Source organism: Saimiri boliviensis, chromosome 21 (genome assembly GCF_048565385.1).
Source record: "Saimiri boliviensis isolate mSaiBol1 chromosome 21, mSaiBol1.pri, whole genome shotgun sequence".
In the NCBI taxonomy this organism is placed as follows: Eukaryota; Metazoa; Chordata; class Mammalia; order Primates; family Cebidae; genus Saimiri; species Saimiri boliviensis.
The window spans coordinates 14,320,599-14,347,521 of NC_133469.1; the positions used below are offsets into that span (position 1 = coordinate 14,320,599).

Below are 26,923 nucleotides of genomic sequence, written 5' to 3' on the forward strand. Positions count from 1 at the left end.
TTTGTGGGCCATGGCTCATTTGGCCACAGATTATAGTTTGCCAAGCCCTGTTCTAGATCCTTCATGCTGGACTTGCAAAGGAGAAGGTGAAAAAAAAAAAAAACACACAAAAAAACAGGTTCGTGGCTGTTGACTTTCCATGCCTTGGAAGGTATAAAAGGGTTAAAGCTGAAGAGGTAGAGAAAACAAAGTTTGCAGGTTGTTCTTTAGAGAGAGCTTTTGGGGTACTATGATCCCCAACCCTAAAGAGAAACTGTTAGGTGTAGTTCAAGGATCTACTGCCATAGAAAAACCATCCTAAACCTCACTCTTCAATGGGAGACTATCTCTGAGGATTCCTCAGGTTGGTAGTTGGATGGTGGCTTGTTTAAAGGCATGTGGCACCTCCCCACCCCTTCCTCCTGCTCCTGCCATGTAAGGCATGCTGGCTGCCCCTTCACCCTCCACCATGATTGTAAGTTTCCTGAGGCGTCCCCAGAAGCAGAAGCCTGTACCGCCTGCAGAACCATGAGCCGATTAAATCTCTTTTCCTTAGAAATCACCCAGTCTCAGGTATGCCTTTCTAGCAGTGTGGGAAAGGACTAATACAATCAGCAAACGTCACAGTCATCTGATACGCTGTCATCTGTCAGATTCACTAAGGATCTTGTGGGGAGAATGGGAGATGTTTTTAATTGAAATGAAATTCATGTAACATAAAATGAACTGCTTTAAAGTAGACAATTCAGTGGCATCTGATGCCTTCAGAGGTCAGGGTGTGCGGAATGTTGTACAACCACCAGCTCTATCTGGTTCCCAAACATTTTTATCACCCTATCATGCAATTGACCTCAACATCCATTAAACATGTTGAGGTAGTCAACACAAGCGCGTAGTCAGGTTGGGAGCAGACAATTCCATGGACAATTGCTCCATAGCAATGATCATAGTCAATACAGGTGGATATAAGAGTGGTATGCGAGCAGGGAGAAAAGAAAGAAACAAAGGAGGAGAGAGAGACAGCGGTGGGGGGAGGAGGGGCGGGAGGAGGAAGAGGAGGAGGAGAGGGAGGAAGGAAGGGGGGAGGGCTGTCCTGCCGCCTCAGTTCCTTTCCTCTCTGCCTCGATTGGTGTTTGTGTTTATTTCTCAGTTCTCAGCCATTGCCATTCGCAAACCTTGGTCCTAAACCCCAGCATGAGCTGTGGGTTAATCTGCAGTATTGAAACAAAATGGGAACTATTGGGTTTTCACACTGATTCTGCCTCTGAATTGAAAAACATTTTTTTCTCAGTCGAATCTGACCCAGAATCAGGATGAAAGCAATAAATATTTAATAAGAAAAACTGGTTCAGCAATGTCCTTAAAACACATCCACTGTGTTACCTGGGGCCTTTACATTGGTACCAACACGAACCATCCCCTATTGGCTGAAGGAGCGTAGAGACAGACAGCCACCAGACATTCCAGACTTGCTCAGCCCGTTTCAAGTCCCCCGTTCCCCGCTCCCCAGAGCACCCTCCCTTATCGCAAGGTGGGCTGCCATTTTGGATCAGGAATTAGGATTCACAGGGACAGGAGGCTCTCGCTCCCAGGGAAGGCCACAGTTCCTGGAAGGCTAATTACACACCAGCAGGTGCCTCTAAAGTGCAGGTGAATCCGTGGATTTCGACAGCACTGTAAGTAGGAATCCAGAAATGTCTTAAGAGAACGAGCACTGTGCACATAGAGCCAAAAATAAAACCATCCCCCATTTGATTTATTCTCGTTGGAGTCTGTCCTGGAAAGAAGCTGAACGCTGTGGTGGTGCTTCAAACTCCCAGCTGAAAAGGCAACTGGAAACACAGAGAGAACAAGCAGAACAACAGGAGGCCATTATCGAGGCAAATGCAGAGTTCTAGGAGGGGCATGAGGTCGGGGAAGAAACCAAGGAAGACTTCTGGTAAGAGGTGACATTCACGCTACAAAATGAAGGATGATCAGCAGGTAGATGGTCAAGTAGAAGTGAAAGGGCAGAAAGCCTCTGAAATCAATGGGAACCATGGCTGTATCTGGGTAGCAAGAGATTACTGGTGACACGCCCCCCTCACCCCTGGCCCTATGTAGCTTCTCTATTTTCTATTGTTTCTTTAAAGACTACATGTCATATTTATAATAAAATTTTTAAGAGAAAGGAAATGTCGCCGTTTCAAAGGATTTTGAGAGTTGCCATGAGCACATGTAATCCCAAAGCTTTGGGAGGCGAAGGTGGAAGGATCACATGAAGTCGGGCATTCAAAGCTGCATCTGCGTTGTGATCAGGGGAATGGAGACCCTCTGCCTGGAGCGCCCTCAGCAGGCTCTTTCTATCGCCCGTCGTGCGTGTTAGCCAGCTTGGGTGGGGGACTGAGTAACAGAGATGTATCCCCTTACCCTTCTTAAGGCCAGAAGTCTTGGATCAAGGTGCTTTCTTCTGAGGCCTCTCTTTGGCTGTAGCTGGCTTCTCCTCCCGGTGTATGTCTGTGTCCTAATCTCCTCTGCTTGTTAAGACACACGCCTTATTGGATTAGGACTCATTCTAAAGACACCATTTTAATTCAATCATTTAATTTAATCACTTTGTAAAGGTCCTGTCTCTAAATGCAGTCCCATTCTGAGGTACTGGGGGTGAGGGGCTTCGACATGGGGATTTTGGGGGGACAAAGCCAGCCCGTAGCACCAGGGTATAGATAAGTCGTTCGAGATGAGCCCTTGATTTTCCCCCTTCACCATGGGAGAGTTCAGAGCACTAGAACTTGCCTGATTTTGATGCAAAGAAGCTGGATGCTGAAGAGGACACATGCGGGTTGGATGCCTCTACAGGGTCAGCCACTGGCCCTCCCAAGAGCCAGGGAAAAGCACTGGATGGGAGTCCCCAAAAAACACTTGGAGGCCAGGTGCAGTAGCTCATGCCTGTAATCCCAGTGCTTTGGGAGGCCAAGGTGGAAGGATCACATGAGGTTGGGAATTCAAGGCTGCAGTGAGCTATGATCATGCCACTGCACCCTGTCTCTAACACACACACACACACACACACACACACACCCCACACACACACAGACATACCACACAGATGCAGGCACACACAGACATATACCTCCATCAAGGATCATGCTACTCTGTCCCAGGGTTCCTCTGAGCACCACTGGTTTGGGATGGAGTCTTCCAGGGAAGAGCATAAACCCAGGTGGCCAAGAGCTCCGTTCACCCCGGCCTCTTGAGCCCTAACCCACCCTCTTCCCAGAGCCCCAGGCCCTTCCAGACCACAGTGGGTCTGAGCCCCCAGCCCCAGCCCCTTCCAGGTTCAATTCTCCATATCTCCCCTTCTTCTCCTCCGAGTGACTCCTCATCTCCCCAGCAAGGACACTGGGTTCTGGTCTTGGAGACCTTCCTGGCGAGCCAGCAGTTTTCAGAGGTGGACAACCCTGGTTCTCCAGGTTTCTATCCATAAAGCGATTCTGGGTCCTCTCATTCAGGGGCAGGCCAGGATCAAGGGCAGCTCCTCACAACAGCAACCCCACATTCTTGTTTGTGTCAGATTTTGTAGCCTTTCTCAGACACTATCTCATTTAGTATTCACTATGGCTTCCTCTTTAGCTCCATTTTACAGATGGAAAAACTGAGGCCCAGAGAGGTGAACTGACTGGCTCAGGGTCACACAGTGGCGAAATGGGTGGAGCCAGGGCAGGCACCCAGGGCCGTCTGTCCTCGTGCCCCTACCATCCTCAGGACTGCCTTCCCGGTGGCCGTTGTCTCCCAGTGGGGAAATCGTGTTTAAGCGTGGGTGAGGGGGGGAAGGGGAAACACGGCCACAGGCTCGAGAACTGGCTCTCAGGAATGCCACCGAGCTTCCTTCGAGTTAATACACATCATCCCACAGGGCTGATCTCATAGATATCATTAGATCCTGTGATGTCCACCCAGCCTGCCGGAGCCCTGGACGTGAGGAACTCTGTATCCTGTTCCCAGGCACAGCAGGTGGAAATAGTGTGAACTAATTAAATATCACCAGCGAAGCTAACAGCTGAGCGCTCGTCTCCTGGCAGGCGGCAGCTAAGAGATTGCTGGCCCACACACTGCCCTCCTCCCCTCCACCAGCTGGGAGGCCAGAGCGGACTTCGGGGAGAGCGCTGGGCATGAGTGGAGGCAGACAGACCAGGCTCTGGTCCTGGTGAGCTGCATGACCTTGGGCAAGTGACTTGATTTCTCTGAACCTCAATTTGGTTTATCCGTAAAAAGCTTTCATCTGTAGGCTGGGCATGGTGGCTCATGTCTGTAATCCCATCACTTTGGGAACCCGAGGCGGGCAGATCACAAGATCAGGAGTTCAAGACCAGCTTGGCCAGCACGGTGAAACCTCTCAACTAAAAATACAAAAAAATTAGCCGGGCATGGTGGTATGTGCCCGGAATCCCAGCGACTTGGGAGGCTGGGGCAGGACAATTGCTTGAACCCGGGAGGCGAAGGTTGCAGTGAGCAGAGATTGTGCCACTGCATTCCAGCCTGGGCAACACAGTGAGACTCCATCTCAGAAGAAAGAAAAAAAAGGAAAGAAAAGAAAAGTTTTCATCTGTAGAAAAAAGAAAATGGGATCCACTCAGGTAACATAAATGTTACTGGAACTATGTGGTTGTGCTCAGCTAAAGACCACGCCTCATTTTAGGGGGTAGAAAGGGGTGTCAGTGTGAGGTGGTGGCATCTGCCCAGCTACTCATGGGCCTCCTTCCTGCTCACAGTAAGAAACCCTGAAGCTAGAGGAAAATTCCACTGAGCACTGCTGCTGCCTTCAAGCAGAGGTCCTAGGCAGGTGGGAGTCTGCAAGGTCTCACGTAGAGCAGGATGGACCTGGTGCGGGGGTCGTAAATCCCGGAAAGCAACTTTGGGCCCCAAAGTGAGTCATGCTCTAGAAGTTTGATGCAGGGAAACTGGCATTACTCTCACCAAGGACTTAAAGCATGAACTTCCCCTGTGCCTGGCACACTTGGGCAGCCCCAGCCCCCAGGGACTCACCTCAACAACCACCACATGGGCTTTGATAGCTCAGAACCCCTCACTTCTCTGTCCAGGGACAGTCCCCATCTCCAGGCCATTCCAATGGGGTCGACATTCTGTCCCCTCCAAGCTCGAAGGGTGTCTCATGCCCCAGGCCTGTGTGCGTTTCGTAATCAACAGTGAGAGTTCAGGGATGATGTGGGCCAAGCTGAGCTCATCACAACCATCATGACCAATGGGGTGCAGTTCCGGGACTTTTATTTTATTTTATTTTTTGAGACAGAGTCTCGCTCTGTCACCAGGCTGGAGTGCAGTGGAGCAATCTTGGCTCACTGCAACCTCTGCCTCCCGGGTTCAAGTGATTCTCTTGCCTCAGCCTCCACAGTAACTAGGACTACTGGTGCGCCACCATGCCCAGCTAATTTTTGTGTAGCTCTGGGACTTTTGAGCAAGCTCTTGGGCAGTAGACTCCCTTTCCCCCAAAGGACTTGGACCTGAAAGTTTGTAGCATTGCAGGGACAGCCATCTTGCCACCCTCAGTGGTCAACCAGTTTGAGAGGGTGGCACAAGGTACAGCTGAGAAGTAAGAGAAATAGCATCTTCCTGAAGGGCATCTGGGTTCTGGCTCAAACCATGCTTGAACCTTCCTGGACCTTTTAGTTGCATGAGTTAACAAATCCCCTGCTGTCTTAAGCTGGCTGCGTCAGACTTTCTCATCACTTACAGGCAAAAGCAGACCTGACTGATAAACCCATTTTCTGGCATCAAGGCCCCTGTAAAATTAACCAAATTAATAAAACGAAGGCTGCTTCCATTAACACAGATTCAGAGCAAAAGAAACTGGGTCACCTTTCCAGATACTCGACTCAGGCTTTAGGACATCTTTACCCTGCTGTAAATATTGTAGCAGGAGAGATGCTTCAGAATCCCCAGCTCTCCCATTTACCTCCTGCCTGTGTGGCCTTAGGTAAGTCACTAAACCTCTCTGAGACACTATCTCTTCAAACTTCTGAGATAAAGTACATAAGGCACTAGTAGGTGAGCACCAGTAGGTGCTCAATAAATCCATCCCCCCCCGCCCACACACACACACATACACATGATATGGTTCAGCCAATCTAGATTTGCTCAATTAGAGCGACACAAAGAAGACCTATGGGGACAAAGAGGAAGGCCGTCTGGGCTCCCGAGGATTCACCCGTGGTAGGTGCTGCCCCGCTCTTCTGGCCTCATCTTAGAAGCAGAACAGTGTGGTAGAAAGGAGCAATCGCTTTGGAGTCAGAGAAGCTGGGCTGAAATCCTATCTCCATTCCGCGACCTTAGACAAGCTGCCCAATCTCTGTGAGCCTTGTTCTTTCATCATCAGTAAAATGAAGAAGGCTTTGCCTACTTCTTAAAGGGATACAATGTTGGAAATAGATGCTCGGTGCCACAAAGAAAATCAGCACTGAGAGAAAGGATCTTTCAGCAACGCAATTTTTACTTCCTGGGTTGCAGGGAGGGTACTCCCACTAGCCATCTTGCGATGAGAGTACAATGAACAAAGGAAAACACACACATTTATTCCTTACGCATCTGGGTCGTCCTTACTGCTGCATCTGATCTCCGTTGGCTGGAGCCAGACCTCACAATCTAAACTAAAACCCAACTGGCTAGCAACTTAAAACTTTTCTAAACAGGTAAAGGCCATGGAGAGCTGGGACATGCCTGTGAGCACGTCCAGCACAGATATCTTGGTTAAAGTACAAGGACATAGAATGTACTATGTGCCCGTAAGCATGGCCTGTCTATCAGCTACATAGGATGGCGCTTCACAAAGAATTACCAGCACACTTATAATTTATTCTTTAACAAGAAAGGAAACTTTAGAGAGGAACTGTTTTACTTCCCACATACAAGAATCAAAGTGTGATGCTATGCACACAGGACCCAGCACAGTGTTCCACAAAGAAGTGTGATTATTTTCTAGGCCCCAGCCAGGGATCCTCCTCAAGGGTTCATCCTCAAGGTTCTGCTGCATCCCTACTCCCTGAGCTCAGCCATGCCCACGACTTCAATTCCTTGACCTCTCTGATGACCACCAAAGTCCCCTGTGTCCAGCCCTGACCTCGCTCCAGAGTTCAGACACATCTCCGCCAGAGTGTTCCCCAGCCCCCCTAAACCCGGCAGCAGCTCTTGGCTCCTCCACTACTCTCTGGGGGATTTGGGTCGGTCACCTCGGCCTCGGTTTCTTCATGTATAACATGATGTGGTTTGCAGCAGGTTGTAGCTGATCACCACGGAGGCTCTCCCAGCCCTAACATCCTAGAATTCAACACCACTCACCGTTTATCACACCCCCCAAATGAGCATCGTCTCCTCCCTGGACTCCCCGCCTTCAAAATCAACACCTTCCTTCTTCAGCAAACCCCAGCTTGATAATTTAGGGTCCACTTGTATTTGTCCCTCTTATTCATGCCACTGCCCCAAGTCTCAAGATGCTCCCCTAGAGATGCGCCCCCCCGCCATCTGCACACTCCTCCCTGTTACCACCACCACCAACCTCACCCAGGCCCCAGTACCACACTCAAGGAGGCTCTAGCCCCAGCTTCCCCCACGCAGCCCACCCTGGGCTCTTTGTATCCATGGAGCTTCCAAACAGCCTTCACATGGAGCCTGGGCTTCCTCATGTCACTGTCAAGAACTAGACCCCACCATTGACAATCTCAGTGCCCTGGAGATTATTTTCAGGTTAGGAATGAGGAGAGAAACACTTCATGGTGTTCAGGTTAGATATTCGCTACATATTTGTTGAATTTATTTGACTGTTCATGCTTCTCAAAACACATCCCTGGAAGGTCATCTCCAATCCAAGACAGACAACGTCAGAGGTCTCTTTGCAAATCATAAAGGGCTTGGGCCTTTGCTCATTATGTTTTATTTGTTTGTTTGTTTTTGAGACAGAGTTTCACTCTTGTTGCCCAGGCTGGAATGCAATGGCACTATCTCAGCTCACCACAACCTCTGCTTCCCAGGTTCAAGATATTCTCCTGCCTAAGCCTCCGAGTAGCTGAGATTACAGGCATGTGTCACCATGCCTGGCTAGGGCCTTCGTTCTCAAAATGTCATGTTCATGTGACATTTTGCATACAATTTCAGGGGGTCCATTTTCCTCTGGCCCTAGCGCATCTAGAGAGCACAGTTTACCTCGGATTGAGCTCGTTTTACAGATGGAAAGACTGAAGCAGACAGAGGAAGCCACTTGGCTGAGAATCTACAGAACATCTCCTCCTACCAGGCACTAGATTCTCGCACTGAAGTGCTGAGTCTGCTCCCAGCCCCAAGCCCGCCCCAAGCCCACAGCTTTGAGCAGCAGGTCACTTATGTGCAAGAGCGGCCATGTGTACCTGGCAAGACTGGAGTGAGAGATCATTTAAGCCTAAGAATGGGACCCAGCCCCATGCACAGAGGACAATTCTTGTTTCATTCTTTTCCTTGCTGTTTCTTTTCCTTTCCTGCAGGATTTGGAGGAAGGAAACATGGCTGCCATCTACAGTGGTCATGGAAGGCTTCATGGAAGAGGCAAGCCCTGCCTGGGCCTCAATTTTGGGTGCTGGAGGGAAGCAGGGGCCAAGAGTTATTAATAGGCCTGGCCTCATGGGTCCAGGGAGGCTGAATGTGATACAGACACCCAGCACCATGGTTGGGGAGTACCTGACACCGGAAGGGGAGGGGGCCAGGGGCTGCGGGGAGGGCCACCTCCCAAAATAGCCAGAGCAGAAGCCTATATAGGTGGCCATCCCACCACCAGGCTCACTTCCTGACAGGACCTCCCACCAGCCCAGCCTTTCAGTGCAGGCTCCAGCCCTCCACCCCCACCTGAGGTGAGTGGCAGTGACCGAAGTTGGAGGATAAAAGGGATGCAGCCGGATGAGACAGTTGGAAGGGATAGCCACATCTACCTGTCCCTAGTGACCCAGGGGGTGCTGGAAGCAAGGCAGCTGGGGAGTGCAAGGCTGAGAGTACCCAATCCTCCTCCTCCACCCAGACTCCTGGTGTGGCCTGGGGCAAAGCCCTCCCCCTTCCCTGGTGGCTGGGCCTCAGAGTCCCCAGGGTGGAGCCAGACATCTGGTGATGCCATCAAAGGGGACCCAGAGGGCAGAGGAGGCAGGAGGAGGACTACTGAGGGCTGATGAGCTGACCTAATGACATTGGTGCTGTGGCTGGGAGGACTCAGCCCAGGAGGGGGTGTCAAGTTGATGGGAGAACTCAGCAGCAGGCAGAGAGAGAGGAAGAAGACAGAGGAAGATTGGGCTCCTGTTGAGGCTCCAGCCTTTGCCACAGGGTCATTGCTTTAGGGGCTCACCAAGAGCCAGTGTGTACCTGAGATGTGTGGGACCTGATGGAGCTGGTGATCAGGGAGGATCACACAGAGGGTCACTGAACTCCATGTGAGTGAGCCCGGGGGGCGGGGGCCCTGCTTGCTACTCTTTTGCCATGTGTCCTTCGGCCACTCACAGACTCTCTGCTGCCTCAGTTTCTCCACTGGCATAGCTGAAGGGTCCTTCGGCTGGGGAAATCAGTCCTCCAACTAGGTCCCTGGAGTGAGCAGAGCCTGGGAGTTGAAATGATAGCAGAGGAGCCTGGTGTGTCTGAGTCAGCAGCCCAGTTGGGGACAAGGTGCAGAGGTGGCAGCAGTAGCAGCAGGGGCCAGGGCAGCTGAGGGGTCTTGGGAAGTCCTGGAGCTGAGAGGCATCAGGTCAGGAGCTGCAGCCTGGGTGCCTTGGAAGCCACTGGCAGGCTGTGGCCTGAAGGAGCTGACTCACAGGGAGGGGGCAGCTGGAGCCAGCCATGGCGTGCTAAGGTTTCCAGGAAGGGCAGCCATCCATGGCTGAGCTGCAGGAGACAGTGTTGACAGTGAGTGTCAGGGAATTTGAGCTACTGGGCAGCTGGACAGCTGCTTTCCCTGGTCCACACCACCCAGGGCAATCGCAGCCCCAGGCCCTGCCTACCTGCTCATACCTTAAGTTGGAGTTCCCAGGTCCCACTACAAGGGACCACTGAGATCAACACATCAGAGAGACAGAAACCCAGCAAAGGTCACAACCCAAGGTCACCCACAGACTTAGTGCAGCCCAGGATTAGAACACAGGCCTCCTGACTCTCCATCCAGTGCTCACACACTCTAGAAGCAGCTGATTGCGGCTTGAAACCTTGGGAACCCTGGGGAAGAACACAACTGGTCTCTGGCTGCATAAAGATAGGCACCGTGACGTATTCCAGAGGTGAAGTTCAGACCCCTATGCCTGCTTATGTTGTCTAGAAAGTGTGGTCTGAAGGTGCTATCCTCTTCCAAACATATGTGGGGCTTTCTGGGAGGGAGCATAGCAATTCCAAGTAGCCTCCCTCAACCTACTCTGCCCAAAAAAATTTATGGGAGCAGTGGGATTCTGGACCCACGACCCCAGGGCCCAGGAGACCAGTAAAGCAAGAGATCTGAGAATTGTTCTTTGAAAACTCAAGCCAGCAAAAAATTTAAAAAAAAAAAAATTTAAATCAGGTTCTAGAATGTGCATCCCTGGCCAGATGCGGGATGAGGCCCCAGCAGCTCCTGCCCATCTCTGTCCCAGCCACCTCCTCCCTGAGTCTGTCGGGTCAGGTTTCACAGCCTCAGAGCTCAGATTTTGCAGCATAAATTTGCATCCAGGACAGACCAGAGCAGAGGCTGAGGTATGAGTGGAGAGAGAAAGGGAGCAGGGTCTAGGGGTCCTGGGGTGCAGGCTGGCCCCTGAGGGTTCAAGATCTTCCCCCAAGCGGCAGAACATTCTCTGAGGTGCCAAAATCGGAGATCCCGCACTTCCTGCGTGCCCTTGACGGCAGGTGGACTTCCAGACCCCGCTGGTGATGCCGGTGCCCCCTAAATCCCAAAGGTGGCCCCCTCCCCTCGTGTCCTGGCCGCAGCCCCCGGGATCCTGAGGACCCCCGGCCTGGCGGTGCAGGAGCCAGAGCAGGTCCGCGCGCCTTCCTGCCCGTGGCCCGCGCTGCTCAGCCGCGCGGCTGGACTGAGCCTCTCCCGCTGCGCTCAGAGCCCGGGCCCCTGGCGCCATGCCAGGCCCGGCGGGCGTGCGCCCGGCGCGCAGCACTGCAGCGCTGGTCATATGAGCAGAAATGATGAGAAAAGCACTTTTTAATCTTTTCGCACTTGCTCTGCCCGCTCAAACAGTTGCAGGATGTCGATGACAGACTTGCTCAACGCTGAGGACATCAAGAAGGCGGTGGGAGCCTTTAGCGGTGAGCAGCGCGCTCCCCTCCCCATCCCTCTCCCTCAGTCCACCGCCTGCGCCCCTGCACTCCTTGGGGCCCGGCGGGGGGTCCTCTCCACCGCGCTTCTGCCCAGGCTTCCCGCTGGGCTCCGACGGGGTCGGGGCTGGGGGGCGGCCTTGGCAGTTCCCAAACTGTCCGGGCCGGACTTGGCGTGGGGAGCGGGCGGAGAAGCGGGCGCCCTACCCAAGTAACAGAAACTTGAGGGTGCCGAAGGCCGGGTGGCCACGCTGGGAGGACTCAGGGTCCGGGACCAAGGACGAAGACCAGGGTCGGGGTAGAGACCTCCAGGGTCCTTGTATGCGCTCTCCAGACGTCCTGTTTAAGGCACGTGGAGAGAGCGCATCCTCCTTTCCAAGCGACCCCTTTCCTGGACCCTCATTCTGGACAGGACTTTTCCCGCCAGGTGGTAGCCATTGCTGGCCCCCTGAGTGTCCTAGTTCCCTTACTGGGGTTCAGCAACGGACCTGCAGGCGAGGTGACCTTCTGAAGCCGGCGCGCAGCTCTGCCCAATCCTGCACCGGGCATCCTCAGCGACTCAAACCTCCAGCCTCCTTAGGCGGGCCGGGGAGGGGAACTGGCAGTCTAATCTCTCTGAGCCGCCTGAGCTGCCCGGCACTTCAGCGCTTCGGTGCCTGCCTTCCTCCTCCCGTGTCGCCCAGATGCGGAAATCAGGGAACTGGCTTGGAGAGGACAGACACTTGCCCAAGGTCACCTAGCTGGGCAGAAGGGGTACTAGAACTGGGTCGCTCAGCCTAGTGTCCGAGGTGGACAGGGCAACTTTCCTTGCCTCTAGCCCAGTGCTGAGGGGAAGAGAGCATGACTTCAACAGCCACCTCCTACACACAAGGTACATGATCAAAACTTGTACCCTTCCCCAGGTGTTCTCAAAGATGACCCCAAGACATAGAAAATTGCAGGCTGAAAAGTACCACCATTCCTTTCTGCTTCGCACCTCCTCCCCTGTGCACAAGCCACTCTCCCAGGGTCCTGGGAAACCCACCCCCTTCACCTGAAGCCCATCTGGGAAGAAACTTAACTGGGTAATTCTTGTGAGCCTCCCAACACCCCCTTCCCACTGCTTCCGAAATGGATTTCTGCGAAGAGCCAGGACTTCTGGGTCTGCCCCTCCTCCTCCCACTGTGTGACCTTGACAGAAACTTGTCCTTTCTATGTCAATTTTCTGGCAACATAGTCTGTGGCCAAGAAAGAAGGTCAACCCTCCTCCCCCTCCTCCCGCTACCACGTCCATGCCACCTTCAATTTCCCAGCCCACTCCCAACCAACTGGCACCCAAAAGGCTTCATGGACACAAGGTTCTCAGAAGAACAAAAGTCTTTGGTTCTTAGGTGCTACTCCCATCATCAGCAATGGGTGCAGTGGAGGCGGGGTGTGGGGGCCAGCTTGAGAGCCAGGGAGGTCTGGGTGTGAACACACCTCTTCCACTCTCAGCCGTGTGACCTTGGACAGGGCATCCTATCTTGCCCGGGCTCCCTCAGCCCTCCAGTGGAGGTGGATACCTCTCATTCCCCACGACTGGCATGTGGGAATCCATCAACAAATGCCTCGACATCCCCCATTCTCCCACCCTTCCCGGTCCTTGTTTGACCCTACTCTTCCCAACACAGCTGCCGACTCCTTCGACCACAAAAAGTTCTTCCAAATGGTCGGCCTGAAGAAAAAGAGTGCAGACGACGTGAAGAAGGTGTTTCACATCCTGGACAAGGACAAAAGTGGCTTCATCGAGGAGGATGAGCTGGGGTAAGCGGAGGCCTGCAGGGGCTGCCCAGCCTGAGGCTGTGCACGAGGGAGTGGGGGCTGGGACTCTGGCTTCCAAGTGTCCACCAGACGTGCCTTTCACTCTGCCCCCTTCACAGAAAGTAATCGTGCGTGAAGGCAGGGCTCGGACCCAGGGGGCCAGGGGAGAAGGCTTCCCTGTGCAGCTGCTTCGGAACAGTAAAACCTCTGCTGAAAGTGCAACTAACTGGGTTAAATTATAGCCACTTAATATTGCTAATGGAATGATGCTACTTAATAATTTAATACAAATGAAGGGGCAGTCTTTCTTGCTGCCTAACACCACAGGCAGGGCAGAAAGCATTCACTTAAGTATCTCATTGATTTTCATTTGTCTAAAACACACTTTCCACCATCCTGCAGACCCCAGCTTTCCTGTACCAGTGTGGCTTGTGCAATTTCTGAGCAAGCCAGGGATGCAGAACTAACTTTAGGGGTCCAGGGGTCCTTGGAGAAAAGCAGAGAAGGAAAAGGCTGTGGCTAACAAAATGTATGCCTCCATCCGCAAAAGCATCTCCCGCCACAATCCCCTTGGCCACCCAGCCACATCTACTGACCCAGGTTGCTTTATGTCACTTTCTGGCCAAGACAGCCTTGAGTTTGTCAAAAAAAGAAGAGGGGTGGGTGTTAAATAAAAAAAAAAAGAGGCCTTTCAAGCAGGCACCTGCCCACCTATCCCGTCTGTCCCCTAAAACTATCTCACAAGGGTACCTTCTGTCTAGAACCTTCACGTTCTACGCACTCACATCCGACATGCATGCACACTGGTGCGCGTGCGCGCATGCACACACACACATACACACACACATTCACACACACACACTCGCACTCACAGAGGCTGACTTCCCCCTGTCATCACCTGACTTCCCCAGACATCACCGTCACCAGGAAGCCTCCCCACTCCTCCCCTCGCCCTAGGTGGGTGGATACAGCTTTTGAGCGCCCTCCTCCGCTTCTTCTCTCATTGTGCCCATCACACCGTGTGGTCTCTCTCAGAGCACATGACCTCCTTATGTTTTCCAGTGCCTTCCAGAGATCACCACTGTAACCCCCCTTTCCAGCATAGGCCTGACATAGAAATGGCTGTTAGCAGATATTTGTTGAATAAATCAACCAATGTATAGAATGTAGGTCTGTGCTTGATGAGTAAAAAAAAAAAAAAAAAAAATTAACCAATGTAGGTTCCGTCCCTGAAGTGTGATCGACCCTTCGCCAAGGACAGCCTGTCCTTCCCTGAATACTCACCCATGACAGCACAGCCACCGACCAGGCTAGCTAGCGCAGCCGCCCCTTTCCCCACACAGACACCAGCCCACCCTCCATCCAGTGTCCTCACCAGCTTTCTTCCTTTTCCCCTCCAGATTCATCCTAAAAGGCTTCTCCCCAGATGCCAGAGACCTGTCTGCTAAAGAAACTAAGACGCTGATGGCTGCTGGAGACAAAGATGGAGATGGCAAAATTGGGGTTGACGGTGGGTAGCCGTGATCTGGGGTCTGGGCATATTGTGGATCTTGAGGTGTTGGATGCAAAAAGTTTGAAGCTACGTCTGTCACAAGGAAGAGATGGTATGGAGGTCCCTCATTCCCCAAGATTAGAAGAAAAAAGGCAGTCTATTAGATCTGAGAGCTCTGCCACATACTCCAGGCAAAGAAAAACTGGTGTATTATCCTAATGTAAAAACCTAAAGGAAAAGATTCTCTCTTTTCCTGCTGGATAGGGGATGCAGGAGGATTTGGGATTTTTTCCTGAACTCTGCCTGCACTTTTGCATGAATACTGATCCAAGCTCTGCGACCTTGGGTAGTGTTTCTCCTTCGCTGGGCCTCTGTCTCCCATCTGTAATCCTAGGAAACAAGGCCGACTAATCCCCAAGGATCCTCTGCCTCTCACATTCTCAGATTCCAGGGATGGAAATTCCTAATTCCTGTCCTCCTCAGCATCTTGTCCTGATGTCCTGTGACCCCAAGTCTCAAAATCTGTTAGGGCTTTACTCAAGTATACATTCTAACCTCACAGCAGAGCCAGGAAAAACAGTAAGCCAGAAAGCAGCGGGGAATTTGGACAGAGAAGACCTGGTCCTGCCTTGCTTTGCAAGCTTCGATCTCAGCGCAGGCGAGAGGCCGGTGGCCACCATCCACTTCCTTCTGCATTAGGTTCCGTGTGGCACTCATAGAGCACACCGGCATTGCCATCTCTTAGCATTATGACTTCTGTGGGAATTAACTCCATTTTGCAGGTGGGCAAATGGACATTGACGGTGCTTAGCCTAGTGCAAAGGGCTAGGACACAGTGGCTGGCGGAGCGGGGTCTCGATGAGTCTTTGCAGCATGCTAAGTTGCCATTTGCTCCCATGATAGGCTTTTCTGCTAGTCTCAGAGAAAACTGTGTGTAGGTGCTTGGCCTCTGGAGTCCGGGCTCTCTGGGTTCAAATCCCAGCCCTACCATTTTCTAGCTGTGTGAACTTGCACAATTAGACAACTACTCGGTGCCTCTGTGTTCTCATCTCCGAACTGAAAATAAGGATAGTTCTTATAGGGTGGTTGTGAAGGTTAGATGTGTTAATATGTAAAGTGCTTAAAATAGTGCCTGGCATGGAGTAAATGCTGTATCCGTATTTGTTAGCTATATTTTTTTAAACTAGGAAGTAGGTTGCATTCATCCTTCTAGCCCCAGTATCTAGCCAATACCTGACACAAAGCAGGTGCTTCATAAACGTCTGCTGCCCAAGTGTGAGCCCAAACCCCATGTTCGGCTCCCTCTCTGCCCCTTGCCAGCTGTGACCTTGAACACATCACCTCTGCATACCTACGTTCCCTTGCCTGGCAAATGGGGTGCATGAGCTTCTCCTAAGACCTATTGGGGTCGTGAAAATTAAGTTTCTGTGGCAACAAAATTGCTTTGGGAAAGGTATAAGGATTATGAAAGTAGGTGTACATGTATGAGTTATGGGGATTTTTTTGTTGTTATTTCTTTTTTTGCTTGTTTCCTGCCAGTAATGAGAATGGAGAATCACTATCAAGGTCAAATGCAGGGGGTCCCCTGGCCATCTGATGCCAGCTACCTTTCTTGTGGCTGGGAAGGAGGGAGGTGGCTTCAAAGGAGTGGAGCAGAGGGTACTGGAAAGGCATTGTTGGCTTGGCCGCTCCTGGAGCTTCTGGTGCCCGGCAGACTGTCCCTCACACCCCATTCCCACCAATCTGCTTCTCAGACAGCTCCACCCCAAGGCCTGGCTCCCACCTCAGCCCTGACCCAGGCCTGGAGACCTGCCTTCCATTTTTATTTGCAGCCAATATGCCATAGCTCAGGAGCCCTGGGTCAGGTCTTCATGGCTGGCTGCTCACAGGCAACCTACATGAAAAACCAAGCCAGACCTGGCCCAGTTCCCTCCCTCCCGCTCTGCCTCCCTCTCTGCCACACTCAGATCTTAAAGCATCAACTAAACTCTCTTAACAAGTCCAGCAGATGTTGACTAAGTAGCAACTCTGTGCCTGGCAATGGAGGAGGTAAAAATAATTCAGGCCCGTTTCCTGGCTGGGTGCCCCTGAGCAGCTGCTCTTTAGTCCTGAGCCCCAGCTTCCTCATCTGTAAACTAGGCATTATAACATGGGAATGTGGCCTGCAGTGTCTGGCACATAGTAAATGCTCAATAAATGGCAACTGCAATGCCATCTTCTTTTTTTTTTTTTTTTTAAGATAGTCCTTCTCTGTCACCCAGGCTAGAAGGCAGTGGCGCAACCTCAGGTCCCCTGCAACCTCCGCCTCCTGGGTTCAAGCAATTCTCCTGCCTCAGCCTTTCAGTAGCTGGGATTACAGGCACACACCACAATGCCAGGCTAATTTTTGTATTTTTAGTAGAGATGCGATTTCGCCATGTTGGCCAGGCTGGTCTCAAACTCCTGATCTCAAGTGATCCACCCATCTCGGCCTCCCAGTGTGCTGGGATTACAGGCATGAGCCACCGCGCCCTGCCATGCAACGTCGTTTTTATGGTCTGCACATTGCTTGCAGCTCTACGAATATACACAAATGAGCGATAGTGCCAGCCAGAGGCAGAGGTGCAGGCAGCGGGCATTTTGTGCAGACTTGGAGGCTAAGTTGCAGACTGCGGGGGGCAGAGGGAGTGGGGTCCAGGCAAGGCATTGGCATCAGCCAAGGCTGGAAAGTTTAGGGTATATTCAGAAAGGGGCAAGAAGATTGTTTTGCCAACAATGGGAGGAAAGAATTATTAGCTGGGGATGTCATGTGTATCCACCCATGGACCCGGTTACCTCATTTGACCTTGGGATGACAGAGGACGTTAAGTGCAGATGTAGAAAGAGCACCCCAGGGAGGGAGTGCAAGGTCACATTGCCAGAGAGGGCCAGAGCCAGGATTCAAACCCAACAGCATGGTCCAGGCCCACCTGTGCAGCCACCATTGAGCTCACAGGCAAGACATAAAATAAACCATGAGCACAGACCACCCTGAGGCAGTGGAGCCCCACAGCTCACGCTTTTCAAGTGGGAAGATGCAGACGCCCCCTTCCTCACTTCCAACCCTCTAATGCAGGAAGGGTGGGTACAATATGCTCAATAGGCAGCAAGTTGGGAAGCAGAACCTTTTGGGGTCCCAGGACATTCTGTTTCAGATACTCTGCCTTGCTGTCACTCCCTCTAAAGACCACAGAGCCCGAGCCCCACCTACTAGCTGGAAGATGCCTTCAACTCCTGGTGGGATCTGGGGCAAGTCCCAGACCCCCTGTGATCACAAAGTTCCTTGTCTGTAAAACCTTGGGGCAGATCACTAGCCAATTGCAGGGTGCATTCCAGCTCTGGGATTTCACAGATGTCCCAGTGGATGAACCTGTACACAGAGGACCACTGCACTAGGTAGGCTCAGCTGTGTGACCTTGAATAGTGATGGCAGTAGCATCTAACTTCATTGAGCACTCAACACATGCCAGGCACTGTGCTTAGCGTTTTACTCATTTAATCTTCCTAGCTATCATTGAAGTGTGTACCATTATGATTCCTATTTTATAGATGCGCACACTGAGGCTCAGACAGGCTAAGGGCTTGCATAAACTCTAGGCTAGGAAGGGAAAAGATCAAGATCTGAAGTCAGGTCTGTTGAACTCCGATGAGCTCCGAAGCACATGACCTGTGCTGCCTGCTTCACTCATTCATTCATTCATTCATTCATTCAGTTTAGTTTACCATAAGATGATTTTATTTATTTGATTTCTTGCCCATTTCTTTCTCCTCCACTAGGATGTCAGGTCCGCTGAGCAGCAACTTTGTTTTGTTCAGTTCTAACCCCAGAACCTAGAGTAGGGCCTGCCCCGTAGTAGGAGAACAAGGAGAGTTTATGGGTTGAATGAATGAATGAATGAACGCGTGCTCAGCTCTGAGCTGCACTGTGCAGTGATGAGGATGTATAACTGCTGTATGTAGGAGAGATGATTGGCAGGCCGAGGGTGGGGATCTGTGGGGACCTGTCTGTAGCAGGTGCCCGGGACTGCCTCTTCCCAGCTCTGTTTGTCCTTCTAAAGGTGAGTGATATTTACCAGGTTCTTGAAGATCCTGTATTGAAGGGAGGGGGCAGGAAGACAAAGTTCTAATAATAACCCTTTGCATTCCTGTCTCTAGGGCAACTTCTTCCAGGAAGCTCAAAGGCTTTTATAGATGTGGTTGATTGATTCTCAAAGGCCACCCTGAAAGGCTGGTGCAGAGCTGAGATGGGGGTCGGGGAGAGAGGTTAAGGCTGAAAAGGAAAGAGAAGCTAGAAAAAGAGGTGAAGGGTGCCAAAAAAATTTTTTTTTAAGCAGCTGCTGTTGCAGAGCCCAGGCGCAAAAAGCAGACACAGCAGGCTATGTGGCAGGTGCCTTTTCAAGCGCTTCACCTTCACAATGGGACTCCAACTGGGAGCGGCTGTCAGCATCACCTGGAGGCCTCTGGCAACACAGATGGCTGCGCCAGGCCCCAGGAGTGTCTGATTCCTTGGGCGGGACCCACACTTTTGCACGCCTAACAAGTTAGCAGATGGTGCTAATGATCTGGCGAACCACACTTAGAGAACCACTGCCTTTCGCTAATCCTAGGAAGTAGATGACGCCACTATCCCCATTTTGCAAGTGAAGAAACTGAGGCATTGCGAGCAGTGGCGTGCCCAGGGTCTCTCTGTAGCAGAGCTAGGATGGAGGCTCGGTGGTCCAGCCAGGACCCTCTGCCATCCTGCTTCACATGGGAATGTGTCCCCAGCCCAGGCCTTCCACACTCAGTGCGTGCCCCCGCAGGATGTGCAGACCGACAGGAATCGAGGTGAGCATCCATTCCCACCTCCTGTGAGCCAAGTACTGCACACAGGCCTGACCTCTTTTAGCTCATTCAAACCTCCCGACGGCTCTACAAGATATCTTTATTACGGGTACGGACAAGGAAACTGAGGTCCAGGGAGGCAGAGCAACTTGCTACAAAGCATTAGGGCCCTCTTCAAACCTTGACTTCTAATATCCTGCTGCAGAGAAGATCCTTACGCCCCTTGTGCACACATGCATGCACACAGTCCTAGCTACGTCCTTCCTGAAACCCATTCCCCGTGATGGATCCCCTGTCCTCTGCTTTCAGTGTATCTCAAGAGTCTGGGGTTTGCATTTTGCTTCTGTTGCTGAAAAATGCCTTCATCATTAACGCCTAACCCTGCAGCCCCCGCCACTCACTCACACGCCTGAAGGAATTTGCCTTTTCTGCCTCCCTCTGGCAAAATCTGTTCTCTTTCATCCTTAAGTAGCCTATTTACCTTGAGAGGCAGAGTGGTAGCCTAAGGCCTGGGGCTGGAGCACCTGAGAGTCAGGCAGAAATTAGCAAGCCAAATACTGGAGACCCGCAGTGGGAATGGCTGTATCTTTTCCACTCTCAGGACTTCAATTCCTACGTCTGGAAAGTGGGGAGGAAAATACTCACCTTACAGGGTTGTTGCTCAAATGAAGGGAATGTTCTGGAAATTTATGGGAATGCTTTGCTCATAAGACACCTAAAACCTTCTGAAAGTGGTGGAATCCTCAACAGAAAGGAAATTGAGTCTAAAGCAGGAGAAAAGTGAGAGAGATAGAAGGAGAAATTTGCCCGTCTCCCTGTAATTCCAGCCCTCTGGCTGCTACAGGGATTTGATTTCCAAGCAGGGCAGGATGTGCATATCAAGGCCAGCCCAGGGTCCTGAGGGCAGAGCTCAGAGGTGCACAGTGCTTTGCCCATCTCATTGCACTCTGGTACCAGCTCAGTGAAGTCTAGGGGACACTGTGATCCCCACTGAGAGACGTGAAAACTGAGGTCCCATAGACAGTAAGTGCCAAAGTCACATAGGAAGTCCTTGGCCCAACGGGACCCGGGTCTCCTGACTCCACCGCTCCCTCCCCTAAGCTGAGCTGAGACGTTTTAGTTATAAATGGCTTCTGTGCTTAACAATCTGCTTCTTTTATTCCCGCGTGGACTTTCCCTAGCTCTGGCCTTATGCTGCTCTAGAAAAGATTTAGCAAGGGGGAGAGGAAGCAGCCTCCCTTATATAACTGGCCTCCTACGAAAGGGAGCAGCTGCTAGGGTGGAAAAAGACATTCCCTCTCCACGTATCCCTCTCCTTCTGCCTCTGGGAGTTGCAGCTGGAGTCAGAATGCAGGGCCATTTAACGCCAACCCTTGAGGAAGTGACACACCCTGGCCCCAGCCACACCTGTTAGAATCTTCCTAGCTGAGTGACACTCAGCCTCAGTTTCCCTGAAAAAAAAAAAAAAAAGAAGATAAGAGAGCCGACAAGGATGAAATGGAATAACACGCCACGCAGTGCCTGGCACAGAGCGAGCCCCAGAACTGTTGACGCGGCCTCCTTGCGGCTGTCTGGCTTGGCCCCGCGTGACCCTGCCTCCCAGTTCTCTGGGATGGGAAGGTGATCCTTGCTTGCGATACCAATTTATAAGAAACCTAGCCTGGGAGCTATTTAGAGGCGAGGTGATAAACCAGGAGGCCGGCTGGGCTCCTTCATCCTGGTCATCACGACAGAGGGAGGGAAAGAGGCTTCCAGCCGCTGACTCAATGGCCGTCTCAGTTTCGCTGTGGGCTACCAGCGTGAGCTGGTCTCACCTGTCAATAGCTTCTAAATTCATCCAATCCCCACGGCCTCAGACTGGGGCAGACCTAATTAGGCTAATTTCAGTTTCCTAAGGGAAAAAAAAGAACAGAACCCTCCAGTCCTCTGATCCTCCCTCTACTGCCTCCCTCCCACACCTGGCCCCACCTTCTGCCTCCTTTGTCTCTTTCTGATTGGACAATGATGACATCTGTGAACTGGCCCCAGGGGGTCTTGGGCGAGGTTTTAGACTGCAAAGGTAATGCCGTACAGGTGAGTCTTAGAAGAGAATGAACATTCTGGATGCCTCCAAAGGAACACTGTCTTTCCTACCTGTCAACATTAAGAGTTGATGTAGTTGCATTCCCACTGTGTGCCAGGCACTGTGCTAGGCTCTCCTCCATTATCTCATGGAGCCTTTACCATAACCCTATAAGGAGGAAGTATCCCCATTTTATTGAGAAACTGAGGATCAGAAACTAGCTGTCATGGATGGGTGTGGCAGAGATGGGATGCTGGCTCTGCTGGGATAGATGAGTTGGAAACTTGTACCAGGTCAGCTGGTTGCTCTTTAGGCTCTCTGTGCCCTTTGTTTATATCTTCCTTGTCCTGCTTAGTTTCAGGATTTTTGTGGTTAATGTTACGTCAAAGCCCCAACCTGTGTCTGTTGTGCTGGCAAGATCCACAAAGGAGGTGAAACTAACGCTTGTAAGCCAGTTGCTATGTGCCAGGGAAATTACCCTCTCTGGTCTTTCTAATAGTCATGCAAGCAGGCATTGTTATACCCACTTTACAGATGAGAAAACTGAGGCTCAGAGAGCTAAAGTAGTGATGGATGGCCACCTATCCAGGTAGTGACAGAACAAGTTTCAGACTTAGGTCCAGGGTTGCTGGAGGGTTGTAGGTAGGCGCCAGGGTGGAGGCAGGAAGTGCTGGGATAATGGAGATAAACAGTGGCAACAAGAGCAACAAGAATGTTAACAAATACCAGTGACAGTGCCATTTAGAGCCCCCGCTTCTTGCCAGGCAGCAGCCAGGCATTTATAGCCTTGTTGTCAAAGTGGTTTGAGGTGTAGAAACCCCTTGGTTGCAACACTGCCCGACACCGAGAGCTTGCCACGCATCAGGCCTGTGACCGAGAGCTGTAGCGCTGGCTGCTCTGAACGACTTAAGGAACTAGGTACTGTCATGAGCTCCATTTTAGAAGCGAGGCAAAGTATCTAGTTGAAGGTCACAGAAAGAAGAAATGGGAGCTGGGAGTTAACCCCAGCTTGCTTGCTTCAAACACCCATGTGACAGTCAGAAAGGCGTCTTCTACACCTGACACTCACCTGTAAGAAAACCAAGACCAGGGAGGATGAGGCGTCTTATCCAGGGACAGCATGGATGTCTTATCCAGATGGCAAAGTCAAGACTAGAACTCGATCATGCAAAGCTCCATTCCCCATCCTGGAATCCCACCTACAGCCAATTCAACTGACCTAGAGTTTCCTGGATCTATGTGTGGTCATTTGCTTCTCTTCAAGGACAGACCTGAGCATTTTAGAGGAGGCATGTGGCTAGGAGACCTGTTAGTTAATTGCCTGGCTCCCAAGAGCTCAGCCCTGAGGCAGATTCGAAAGTCACGAAAGAGGTGGCTTCTGCCCTCAATTTATCTACAAAGGTCCCTATTCAAGGTTCTGAGGGGATAAAATTAGAATTCTGTGTTCTCTGCAGAAAGCCAGGGCATGTGGCTATTGTGATGTCCTAACTGCTTCAGAGCAGATTGCAGGGTGGGCAGTGGGGCTGGTTTAAGGGGCTTTCAAAAACCCCACAGCTCCAAAGTACTTCCCAAAGTCTGGCTCCAAAATACCTGATTTGGCCGGGCACAGTGGCTCATGCCTGTAATCCCAGCACTTTGGGAGGCCGAGGCCGGTGGATCACCTGAGGTCAGCAGTTCGAGACCAGCCTGGCCAACATGGTGAAACCCCATCTCCACTAAAAATATAAAAATTAGCTGGGCGTGGTGGTGGGCGCCTGTAATCCCAGCTACCTGGGAGGGAGGCTGAGGCAGGAGAATCACTTGAATCCAGGAGGCGTAGGTTGCAGTGAGCTGAGACGGCACCATTGCACTCTGCCTCTTGTTTGCCACATGGCCCTGACACCTCACCTTCCAGCCTCCCTGTTCCCATCTATAAAATTAGAATCCTTTTAGACTGTTGTGTGAATTATATGGTGTAAGTCAGAACTTGTGAACCCTAAGAAGGACTCATGACCCATGTCATCCATCCATTCATCCATCCACCCATCCATTCACCCACCCTTCAATCCATCCATCCATCCATCCATCATCTATTCCTCCTTCTATTCCTCCCTCCCTCCCTCCATCCATCCATCCATCTACCCCTCCATCCATCCCTCCCTCCATCCATCCATCCATCTACCCCTCCATCCATCCCTCCCTCTTTCCTTCCCTCTGTCCATCCATCCATCCCTCTATCCATCTACCCAGTGTTTATTTATGAGCACCTACTATGTGCCAGGAACACTGTGGCTGCCAGGAGAGCAGTGAAAAAGAGAGAGGCTCCCCTGCCCTCTACATTTTACATTCTAGCAGGGGAAGACTGACAAAACTAAGTGCACAAATAAGATGATTTCAGAGAGTGCCAAGGACTATGAAGTCAATAAAAAAGGACAAACGCGATGGGATCGTGATATCTGAGCTGGGACATGTGTCACTCTATACCTAGGTCAAAGTAGGTCAGAAACTACTGGGGAGAAGAAAGAAGCCTAAGAGCATTTCTAGCTTGAATCATGTCTGCCATGTGACCATAGTCAAGCTACTTAACTTTTGAGCCTCAGTTTCCCCATCTGTAAAATGCAGACAAAGGTGTGTCTCCCATGGAGTAGTCATGAGAATTCAATGAGATAATACATGCAAAATGTTTCTAACATTGGCATTCAATAAATGTTAGTTACTAGCTATAATTAATAAAAGTATTACTAATAAAAGACCTCTCAGAAGAACCACCTGCCCCACCTAGGTCCTGGAAGATCACAGGCTCCTGGCTGAGAAAGCAAGCACTTTTGGTGCCTGCCTTATGGGAGGGATTCTGTACGAGTGTTTGTGGTTTTGGTATCTATTTGAGACTCCATCCTTGGCACTGCTGTTACCACTCGGCCAGAGAGCCTGGGCGTTTCCAGACCAGCTGGTGGACCCTCACTCTCTCCCACCTTGCATCCCCACATCCGGGTCACCCACCTTTCCTATCCTAGGGGACAGCTTGCAGACGGGAGAGGGTGGTGTCTATTTCCTAAGTCAAACCTCGGATAGGTCAGGCGCCCACGTCTGTGTCCCTTCATCTGGCCAGGGGCAGTGCCAGGTTATTTCTACAACATGGCATGTGTTCGTTTGGTTGTGTGTGTGTGTTTTCACTTTTTTATTTTGAAATAATTGTGGATTTACAGAAGAACTGCAGTAATGGTGCAGAGAGCCCTGTACCCGCTTCACCCAGCTCCCCTGATGCTAATATTTCACATAACCATAGTAAAGTGATGAAAACCAAGAAATTGCATAGGTGGGTTTTTACATTTGTCTTCCAAACAAAGTCCAGGGAGGATGCAGCTCACCTCAGATGAGTCCCAGATACTTTTTATGGCCTTTTGAAGTCATTTCACAATGAGATTTTTATTTGTCTCTCCCAAGGAATTATTAACGGCCCCTCTCCTCACTCCACTGATGGATGAGGGAACTGAAACCCAGAGAGATACACTTTCCAGCAAATAGGGCCAGACTAGGCCTGGAACCCCTAACTTTCAATCCCCAGCCTGTGCTCTCCCCATATCACAACACTGCAATTTCCTTTCTCCCTTTTTTTTTTTTTTTTTTTTTTTTTTGAGATGGAGTCTTGCTCTGTTGCCCAGGCTGGAGTGCAGTGGCACCATCTCTGCTCACTGCAACCTCCACCTCCTGGGTTCAAGCAATTCTCCTGCCTCAGCCTCCTGAGTAGCTGGGATTACAGGTGTGTGTCACCATGCCCAGCAAATTTTTGCATTTTTAGTAGAGACAGGGTTTCACCAATGTTGGCCAGGCTGGTCTCAAACTCCTGACCTCAGACGATCCACCTGCCTCAGCCTCTCAAAATGCTGGAATTACACGCGTGAGCCACCATTCCTGGCTGAGACAACACTGCATTTTCTAGGGTGGTGGGACTTGCCTGAGGACCTCCGCTCCCCGGCAGCTGGGACATGGCATCTCAGAGACACGTAGTGGCATGTGGCAGGCAAACTCCTTGTCCTCTCTCCTCTCCTGGAGAGAAAAGCAGCAGAGAAGTCCAGAAATATTGCTGGACCCTGAACCTCAGTTTCTTCATCCCTGGAATAGGAACAATGATAAAATGCATCAGATAGAATTATTGTCTGAAGCAAATAAGATATTACCTATTAAGTATTTTGAATAGTGCCGGGCATATGATAAGCGTTCAGAAAACTATTATTGTTATTATTGCTATGATTATTATTGTAGTTATTATTAATACTTTTGCGTGTGGTATGACATGATGAAGCAAAAGATATGGTAGGCCCATCATTTCCCACCTCACGTCACTCACCTGCCTATTCATTCATTCATTCATTCATTCATTCATTTTCACACTCACTCTCTGGGTCTCCTGCAGCAGACGCAAGACCCCAGAGAAAGCACCACCCAGGGTCCCACAGTCAGGTGAACAGTCTCTTTTGCACCCCCGCCTCTGACTCACTTTCCTTTGTCATTTTCTTCTGCAGAATTCTCCACTCTGGTGGCTGAAAGCTAAGAAGCACTGACTGCCCCGGATCTTCCACCTCTCTGCCCTGAACACCCAATCTCAGCCCCTCTTACCACCCTCCTGCATTTCTGTTCAGTTTGTTTATGTTATTTTTTACTCCCCCCATCCCCTGTGACCCCCTAATGACACCATTCTTCTGGAAAATGCTGGAGAAGCAATAAAGGCTGTACCAGTCAGACTCTGCATACTCAGGAAGACCCAGGTCTGGTCAGGCACTGGCTTTCTAGATGCATCTGGGAGGGGGGGTGGGGGCCGGATTTCAACCGCTAGAAAAGATGTGATAGGAAGGAATGAAAGGGAACACCCTCTTTTCTACACTAAGTACTAAGCATGGCACTCTACAGAGGTTACCCACTTACTCCCCAAAACCACCCCATAAGGTAGGTGATGAAACTCCCATTCTCTGAAAAACTAAGTCTCAGAGAGGGGAAGTGAGATATCTAAGCCCACAAAAATAGAATTTGTTAGTGTTGGGGTTTGAATGCAGTTCTGTGGATGGGTAGGGGGGGTGGATGGATGGATGGATGGATGGATGCATGGATGCATGGATGGATAGATGGATGGACGCATGGATACATGGATAAACTAGATGGAGGGGTGGATGGGTGGGTAGATGGGTGGGTGGATGGGTAAATGGATGAATGGGTGGGTGGGTGGGTAGATGGCTGGATGGATGGGTGGGTGGGTGAGTGGGGGGATGATGCATGGGTGGATATGTGGGTGGATGGGTGGGTCAATGGATGGATGGATGGATAGATAGATGGGTGGGCAGATGGGTAAATGGATGAATGGATCGGTGAACGAATGTATGGATGGGTGGATGGATGGATGGATGGATGGATAGATGGGTGCACAAATGGGTAAATGGATGAATGGGTGGGTAAATGGATGTATGGATGAATGGGTGGATGGGTGGGTGGGTGGATGAATGGATGGACAC

General features: G+C 51.0%; 2 protein-coding genes across 3 annotated transcripts in view; one reads left to right on the forward strand and one right to left on the reverse strand.

The window, feature by feature from the left end:
- Positions 1–26,923, reverse strand: part of NCF4 (neutrophil cytosolic factor 4) — a 162,767-nt gene that overhangs the window by 44,377 nt on the left and 91,467 nt on the right. For both annotated transcript variants that reach the window (XM_074391226.1, XM_074391225.1), the window contains exon 2: positions 25,375–25,532. In XM_074391226.1, coding sequence (XP_074247327.1) covers positions 25,375–25,433 — 59 coding nt within the window. In that variant the 5' untranslated portion in view covers positions 25,434–25,532. The remainder of the gene's footprint in view (positions 1–25,374; positions 25,533–26,923) is intronic.
- On the forward strand, positions 8,781–26,166 carry PVALB (parvalbumin). The gene is made up of 5 exons (XM_003932907.4): positions 8,781–8,849; positions 11,189–11,256; positions 12,915–13,047; positions 14,445–14,554; positions 25,943–26,166. The coding sequence occupies exons 2-5, from the start codon at positions 11,196–11,198 to the stop codon at positions 25,969–25,971; spliced, it is 333 nt and encodes a 110-aa protein (XP_003932956.1). The 5' UTR covers positions 8,781–8,849; positions 11,189–11,195; the 3' UTR covers positions 25,972–26,166.